Source organism: Papilio polytes, unplaced genomic scaffold (genome assembly GCF_000836215.1).
Source record: "Papilio polytes unplaced genomic scaffold, Ppol_1.0 DF824058.1, whole genome shotgun sequence".
Taxonomy (NCBI): Eukaryota; Metazoa; Arthropoda; class Insecta; order Lepidoptera; family Papilionidae; genus Papilio; species Papilio polytes.
The window spans coordinates 5,571-14,948 of record NW_013525146.1 but is presented as its reverse complement, the minus strand read 5'-3'; the positions used below and the strand labels follow the sequence as shown (position 1 = coordinate 14,948).

The following is a 9,378-nucleotide window of genomic DNA, read 5'->3' as shown; positions in this document are numbered from 1 at the left end:
TTATGTGCGTTACGAAATGATTTTAAATATCAAGGTAGATATAGTACACATAGCTATAGCGGGTTTAGTTCCTAGAGCCATAGGAGAGATTTCTAAGTCGCCTTATTTTTTTTTACTACTACTTACTACCTACTACCTACCTACCTACCTACCTCTACACTAAGGGACATAGGTCGATAACGATGAAGAATATTTTTTTATACAAATCTTTTCATAACATTTGAATATTAAAATTTCTCCACACAATGGTAACAAACGCAATCGATTTTATTTTGTTACTAAAAAACAAGAGAATACCAAATATGGCGGCCACAAAGCCGATAGTCAAACCCTGAAACGATATTACGGAAATTGGTACGGAATATTCAACGAAAGTGAGTGAGTCCGGGTAGTACAGCGCATGCCCGCTGTCGGAACCGCGCATGTCATGACGCGGTTTGTGTTCCTAGTGAAAATAAATAAAAAATCGCATCGATTATAGATTAAAACCATGTAATTGATTAGTTAATATTACTATTATTGACTGTGCGTATTAATTTAATGCTGAATTATGTAGGTAAGTATTTAAACGTTTTTGATTAGCGTTACTTATAACCTCAATATTTTGGTTCATTTACGTTTCTTGTTACGGATTTCTTGTTATATTTTCATTAATACTAGATAGTAAGAATTATTTATAATTCTTTATATAGATTCTTTTTCTTATATTATAGATTTATTTCAAAACTATTCGTCATATTTGTACTGCTTTGTATCAAAACTTTGGGAATCAGGTTATGTTAAGAAAATGTGTTCGATATAGATTTCGTAATATTTCATTTATGTATTGACTTTACATATAGAATGTTATTTTTAAAACAAGGAATAGTGTATCTTTAAAAGTGTTTAATTGACGTTTGTTTTATGTGGATTTATTGTTGTTAAATTACCAAAATAAGGTATTGTCAAATGAAATGTTTTCCATTTTAATAATTTTATTACTACTTATCAAAAAAAGACACAGATTCTTCTTCATGGATATTTAAATATTAAAGAAATAAATAACTCCTTAAGAAATTTTCGTCGATGATTAGTTAAATAGAATATTTTATTAAATTTTAATATCCGTAAAAAATTTCAGTTCCTATTAAGTATAAAAATTACTATCTATGAATTTGTGTTGTATGGTGTAAATAAGTAGAAAAAATGTGTTAACGATGCCATTTTATTGGCAAATAATACAGCAAATTTACGAAATAAAGTCGTTAAAACTTAATTTATATTTGTTACAGGTCCAACATTAAATTTGAGCCACCGTCTAAGCTCGTAAAACTGACAGACTTAGAAGTTATTGTTAGCTATTAGGAACGGCGCCTCGATCGGGAACGATGAACGACAAAATTTTAAGTTTTACTGCGAACAACACCCAACTCAATATCACATCAAGAAATATCACCTCTACCCTCGAAACAAATGGCTTAGATAATATTATAGACAACAAATTCGTACAAGGAGTATTCTGTGTTATTTACACAATCATTTTTGTACTCGGTCTCTTAGGAAACCTTCTAGTCTGTTTTGTTGTCATTAGAAACAAAGCTATGCAGACTGTGACAAACTTATTCATCACTAATCTAGCTCTTTCAGACATTTTACTGTGTCTATTTGCAGTTCCTTTTACGCCCCTATACTCGTTCCGCGGCTCGTGGAATTGGGGTTCACTTTTATGCCACATAATGCCTTTCGCACAGGGTTGCAGCGTATACATATCCACTTTGACTTTGATGTCTATTGCTATTGACAGATTTTTTGTAATTATTTATCCGTTTAGACCTAGAATGAAAGTTGAAACTTGTATCACTGTTATTATCATGATATGGACATTTGCTATCACTGTGACCATGCCTTACGCGATATACATGACCTACTATGATTTGGATATTGGAAGATTTTGCGAGGAGACTTGGCCAACGGAGAAATTGCGACGAGTATTCGGATCTGTGACTTCAGTGTTACAATTTGTATTACCCTTTATAGTGATAGCCTTTTGTTATACCTGTGTCAGCTTCAAGTTGAACGATAGAGCTAAGGCAAAGGCAGTCAGTAAGAATTCACGTAAAGAGGAATTCGACAAGAACAGAAAACGTAGAACTAACCAGATGTTGATAGCTATGGTGACAATCTTCGGTCTGTCTTGGCTCCCTCTGAATGTTATTAATCTTTGCAACGATTATTATATCTACGCTATCCATCTCAAGTATTATTTTTTGATCTTCTTCATCGGTCACGTGATCGCAATGTCTTCGACGTGTTATAATCCGTTCATCTACGCTTGGATGAACGAGAACTTCCGTAAGGAGTTCAAGCAGTTGATACCATGCATAGATACATCGGCGCAGTTCAGAGGGAACATACAGATGGAACAGCTTGGAGTCGGTCCTTCAGAGAAAACGTTCAATGGCAATACGACAACTGATACTTATCTGTCCAGTTCCACTAGAGCTGCATCATTCAGACACAAGAGGAAACCCAGTGCAGCAGCAGATGTTGAAAAGAGTGGAGTGGAACTGAACGAGGATCTACTTACAGTGGACGTGAAGCATTGCCATATATCGACTAGTTACAATCTGAGAAGGGAGTCGGTGAAGTTACGGCTAATCAATGAGGAGTCTTTTGATGGATCGCCGAGTCAGAGCCAGTTCTAATGGTAGATATCCAGGGTGAGAATTATTTTTACTGCCTCTAACATGTCATTTATCATTGACTTTAAAAAAAGTTTGTGATATCTTAAGTTAGATACAGCAAAAATGTGTTTAAAAACATTACAAACCTAGTCATAAAAGAAACTGTTTTGTTATGTTATTTTAAAATTGATATCTTGCCATCTATTAAAAGAAAATTATATTTTTTAATTAAATGATTATAAACTAGCTTTCGCCCGCGACTCCCTCCGCGTGGATTTAAAAAACCAAAAGTGTGGCCTATGTGTTCTTCCAGGCTATCCTCTACGTCTGTGTCGAATTTCATCAAAATCTGTTCAGCCGTTTAGGCTACAAACTCTAACAAACATCCATCCATCCATCTAAACTTTCGTATTTATAATATTAGTAAGAATTAAGATATACTAACGGTTTCAATTATGTTTATTGCAGGTCCGGCCCTAGATGTTTTAAATTTAAAACATAAAATCATGTCTGAAGTATAAATTAAAGTTTGAAGAATACCCGATATTTTTGGATTATATATTTTTATTAGTAGCAAATTCTTTGCTACTGGTTTTCTAACCACTGAATTTTTCAATACGCTTATGAATTTTAATTACCTCTAGTTAGATGTTAAGTGAATATAAAAACCACTAAAATTAGATGTTTGAAGCACAATTAGATGTTGTTTAGTGTACACTTTTTGATATTATAGTTATGTGATTTTCATTTTTTGATATTATAGTTATGTGATTTTCATTTTTTGATATTATAGTTATGTGATTTTCATTTGTTTTAATTTTTCTTAATGAAAGATAAAAAAATATTTTTTTAATTAATTATTGATGAAATTAATTGTATTTAATTATTGATTAATGTTAACATAATGACAATTTAAATTATTTTTTTTTTACTTTGTTATATAATTGAAAAACTAACTTGGAGTTTAAACTGTGACAGTAACTTAAACCTTTACATCTTTATCTAGTTTTAAGAAATTTATAAGCAATTGTTTCGTACCTAATTTTATTAAAATTACCTATAGAGCTCCAGACTAAAGTTTAAGGTCTTATGAATTTTCTCCTAGAGCATTTTAGCATTTTAGAGATTTAGTATAGAAGTTTACATATGGTATTATCAAATTTTTATATTAATTTAAATTTTTTCTTGTCCCCAAAAAATGAGAGATATTTTGATGAGAAACTAATTGAAAAATATATTATAAGTTAGCTTTTAAGTAAATTTTCACTAAAATTATGATTATGCAATATGTTGACTCAGTTAAAATAATTGAATATTTTAATATTATAAGTAAAGTTACTATTTTTCCTCTATTTGTAATGTTTTAAATGAAATAAAAACAATGTTAAGAGTTAAATCCTGCGCACAATAAAATTCATATTGAAACTCTTTCTTAAATAAATAGAAATAAATATAGATGGACAGATAAATAGAGAGGACGGTGATGGGAACAGAATAAAATTACAAATACTTACTAGTACTTACAGAATTTATATTAAAAAAAATATATTTAGCATAATCATAACTAAATCTGCAAATCGAACTGTGTTTTTATTTTATAACTTTTTACTTCTGTGTTAAAATTATTATGTGTATTCAATTCTTATTATTATAAATATTCATCACATAGTATATCCGATTATTCTTCAATTTTATTGTAACAGTTGCGGATGAAAGGAGATTGCATGTGGCTGAGATGCGCCTGTTAAGATGGATGTATGGTGTGACAAGAACGGATAAAGTTAAGAATGTGTATATTAGAGGAAGTTTGAAAGTAGCGCCAGTGGTGGAAAAATTGAGAAGCAAAAGGTTGGCATGGTATGGACATGTTATGCGACGAGATGGACATAAACCAGAAAGTGTTAAGAATTAACGTAGATGGTTACAAAGGAAGAGGAAGACCGAAGAAAGTATGGATTGTGTGAAAGAGGTTATGCTTAAGAAAGGAGTGAATTCAGATATGACGGCTGATAGAGATGTATGGAAGAACAGCACATACTGTGCCGACCCTCCGTAAGGGATAAGGGCAAATTGATGATGAATTGTAACACTTTTCAATTTAATTATTCATTTAAATTAAGTTGATGTATCAATAATTTTATAATGATTGGTTAAAAAGAATTAGACTAATCTAAGTCAATGTTAAGCAATAAGTAAAAGTAATAATAGATATAATCTCGATGTTTCCCAATGTAGTTTTTTTTTTAATTATACGTGTAATTGTTTGTGATGTTTTTTTAAAATATCCAAATTAATATTGTGAATTGTGTTTTTAAATATATTGTTTATTCGTAATTGTTTTTTTATTAACCCAGAAAAAATAGTTTGTGCTATTAAATTATGGTAGGCGTTCTAATAAAAACAAGACAATAGATCCAAGTAGAAAAATAACAACAGGATTAAATGAGTTAACGGTAATTTTTATGTAGTATGATTATAACACCACCTAGTATTAAACCGTTAGTCAAAGATCTTATTTATTGATGAAGAAAGACGTTACAAATAATTGCATTACATCAAAGACTAAAGTGATGCCACAAGCAATCAATATGCAAATATTCTAACAACTAGCGGATTACCTTTGTCCTTTCTACCTTGTTTACATTGTAACAAAGACTTGTGAGAGCTGCAGAGGATCAAAGAGGTTTTATTAAAAGATTGAACTAAAATCTCTCTGTAATATTGGACTGAAATAGTGCTACGCCGGCGTAGCATATTGCTACGAAATACACGGACTATAACCACGCAGACTATAGATTTTTTTCGGCCGATAGTTTAGTCGGGTCGGACTGCCAAGTGAAAATCTTGTAAGTATCTAGTCTAAGGGGGCTTTTATTGTTGATTTGTGTTGGCGTTTTTCACTACTTGATGAGATATATGTTTGTGCCTGTGAACAAAATGAATGGGTCCGTTTTGAAGGTGGTATAACATTCCATTGTATTTCTGCTTGTAGTGTTAGTCTATAAAATGAATAAGTATTAACTAATGATTATTGTATCATTATTAAAATTAATTCCATTTTAAGCGATAAGGAATTACGATTTTTTAAAAGTAAATTACGCATTTGGTTTTATAAACAAAGAAAAACACTGTTATGTTTTGTATTGTTTTTCAATCTCGCAAGAGTTAATTAACGTGGTTAACATTTCGCTCTGTAAACTTTACGAGTAGCTGCTATTGAGATGCTGGAACAAATAATTTTGCACTTCTATAATACACATGACGCAATGTTATACTTTTGTTCAGAAACAGAAAAGTTTCAATAGTTAGAATTATAATGTGTATTTTGTTTTATTTCTCACTAGCTGTTCCCGTGCGGCGTCATCCGCATGAAATTATAATCATTTTATTTTATTGTTTATATTTGTCAAATGTCAAAATTCAAATGCATGACAATCTTGCTTACTTGATGTTGGTAGCTTGTAGTTTATGGTCCATTTCCCACATTAGGGTTTTTGTCCAAAATATTTACACCCTAAGTTTAATGGCGTGAAAATATATATCCTAAATCGTGACGTAAGTGTAGGGCTTTTTATTAACAAAGGAATTATTCAAAAATATGCTGTAATTGCTGACATCTTAGGCAACAAAGAAGTGTGTGTTTTCGCTTTATTATAATAGTATAGATGACTTGTTATGGATAAAAATTATATAGTTACACACTAGTTTAAAATATAGAGCGAGCGCATATCTTTGACTAAGCTATCGCACAACTGCTTAATCGCACTTGGATTCCAACGAGGTTATATGGAGGTACACACTACTCGATTTTTACTTACGCAACTAAATGGGCTGCGAAACAATCGACAATCGACGATTGCAAACCAGTTATGCGATAGTTTAGTCAAAGGTGTGCCCCGCTCTAAAACTCGAGAAGTTCATAGCTTTTAAGAAAGTAAACATTTTCAAAAAAAGGACAGTCTAGCCTTCGTATTGAACTCAGCACCGTTGCACACTCATAAAACAGTGAAAATATATGTTTAATCAAACTTGCTGATAAATTTTACATTACTTTGAATATTAACGGATAATCTATTTGCGAAAATGATTAAAATTGGTTTCGGAATATTTACCCATTTATGATTCAAACAATGTGTACTTTTATAATGAAATGGCAGTTGGAATCTAAATATTAACATTCACTATAAAACAAGCGCAATTCTTAAAACAAAATGAAACTGCCTCGAGTTATATTCACTTAATAAAAAACTTGTTTCCATTCTAGATAAAAAAGTAGTTAAGTTTGCATTTCTGTTATAAAGAGAGAAATTATGCAGAGAAAAATTTAAGTGCAATTTTAGTTTTATATTACATAAACGCTAACATTATGCGCAATTTATGAACACAGCAAAGAAGTAGACAAGGTTAAATTGAGAAAGAATAATTGAATAACTATAGGGAAAAGGATCTAGACATCATTAATCCTAAATTTGTAGTCTTCAAAAATAACGTCACAAAAATATTTCAATAAGTATGTTTGTTCTTCTCTTCCCTTCATTATTCTTTGACATTCCTATTCTTTGATTAAATCCCAAAAATGTGTGTTTAAAAAAAACAACTTTAAGTATATCATCCACCAGCACTTTTTCACTTTCTTCATATTTGTCTATAGTCATGTTGTGTACACCTTTATTTAAAAACCTAGGTTTATTAATTATTCTTATTTGTATTTATGTATTAGGTCTAAGCTGTTTGGTCAACCTAATAAAATAAATAAAATAAAATTCATGATACTTTTTCCCGCGACTTTTTTCTTAATTAAAATATCCCGAAATAAATAAAGCTCATATTATTCTATATAAAAGGTAAAGCATAGAAATTAGTAGTGTAGTTTTTGAGTTTATTCATATAAAAATACAAATCTTTCCTTTCTATAACATTATCTGAGCTTGGATAATAAATTATTTGGTAAAACATTACTAAGTTCTAGTCTGTATATTATTTCACGGTCCACGTAATCTAACAAAGAGAAAGCTTAACATTAGCTTTTAGACTTTTCTATGTAATTTCTAAAGCTCTTATATTAAAATCTCTACAAAGGTGCACCCTTCGTTGTGTAGTACTTTTAGAGATTTAATTCCGCTCCTTTTATGATTTTAGCGAAAACGAAGACAATCCTTGTTTAGTTTGATTCAAGGTAAGATGAGAATGATTTTTATATTTATTCCTTGAGAAATATTAGCTGTTATATTAAAATAATGTAATGCAACACATATTAATAAATAAAATCTACATTAACATAAGATAATGAATAACAAACTCTCTTATGCGTGGTTTCTGAAGTTTCCATTTCTTTTATACCTAGTGATTCATTAGTTTTAGGTTGAACTACGATTAAACGAAGTTACTCAAGTTACTAAGTTCGGAAGAGCATTTCAAGAAATTAACGAATCAAAAACACTAACGAATTAAATTTAGTTGGAAAACCGGCCATAAATGGTCTAAATTAATTATTAAAAATATTTGTAATCCCTAGTTACTCCTTCTCTAAAACCTACTTATAAATACCTTCATTATTATTGAGACAGGCTATTTATAAGCTATTTGACACTGCAGTAAAACCTTTAGGATATGACAACAAACACTGCGTTGGATCAAAACTGGTCAAAACTACAAAGTATAGCACAAAATAGTTACTATTACAGTTTAATCGCGTTAAAATTCAAAATTCGATGGCGAGATTCGAACCCAAGACTTGTAAACTAGAAGTGAAATGATTAAACCACTGAGCCATCGACGCTATTTCAGTGAAAAATTCAAACGAAATTGATATAAAATTATCTCATAGTGAAAGTATGAATGAAAATACAAGTAATATCAAATTAAAGCAATAAAGAAGTGTTCATTAAAATTCTTCGTGAGTACAAAGTAAAAGTCGTAAAATAACAAATGTACTCAGAGTAATGAATCCGGCTCGTAAAAACTTGCCAATGGTAGTTCGATGTCGAGAGATAGCCTGAATTTGTGAAGCGTTCAATGTTTGAATATTACATCGTTTTTATATTTAAACTTTTTAGTTAAACGCTTTAAATGAGGAAGTACCGTTTTTCTGCCTTGTTTACGGCAAATAAATACTTATGGTTAAGGCTTGCTACAGACGCTAAGATTTGACAATCTTAACTGAACAATTCGATTGTTAGAACTGAGCAACATCGTCTGCGTGAAATAAAAAAGTAGGTAACCTATGTGTTCCTCCAAGCTATCCTCTACATCTATGACAAAGTTAATCGAGATCCGTTCAACCGTTTAGGCTATAAACTTTAACAAACATCCATCCAATCGCATTTATAACACTAGTAAGAAATAAGATTCATATTTCATCAAACTATGGGTCGACAATTATAGCCAAGGGAGTAGTTTACTTTTTAAATTAGGGCTTTAATAGTAAAAGTACTAAAAAAACTTAATACAAGGCAAAAGTCTTTCTTATTTCGAAAGAAAATACTATAATATATTATAATTTATTATTTTCTTCGTTTTCTTCTTTCTTTCATTATTTTCTTATATATATTATTTTCTTTCATTTATTATTTTATATAGGATTTTACGCATATATTTTGTGATATTACAAAAACTAAATACCTACTGCATCGTGTTTATTCTGGTCGCGTATACGCAATTTAGTCAATTTAGGCTTCAAATCAACAATGATAAGTGTAGTGTTTTTTCTAGGATT

At 30.4% G+C, this 9,378-nt stretch overlaps 1 protein-coding gene across 1 annotated transcript; it reads left to right on the top strand.

Moving 5' to 3' along the window:
• Positions 1-474: 474 nt before the first annotated feature.
• Positions 475-2,684, top strand: LOC106100267 (prolactin-releasing peptide receptor-like). The gene is made up of 2 exons (XM_013279064.1): positions 475-556; positions 1,272-2,684. Exon 2 carries the CDS (start codon positions 1,368-1,370, stop codon positions 2,682-2,684), a length of 1,317 nt encoding a protein of 438 aa, XP_013134518.1. The 5' UTR covers positions 475-556; positions 1,272-1,367.
• The last annotated feature ends 6,694 nt before the right edge of the window (positions 2,685-9,378 follow it).

Bases quoted from the DNA above. Each gene is read 5' to 3' on its own strand.
- LOC106100267 (XM_013279064.1), top strand. From the start codon at position 1,368: ATGAACGACAAAATTTTAAGTTTTACTGCGAACAACACCCAACTCAAT.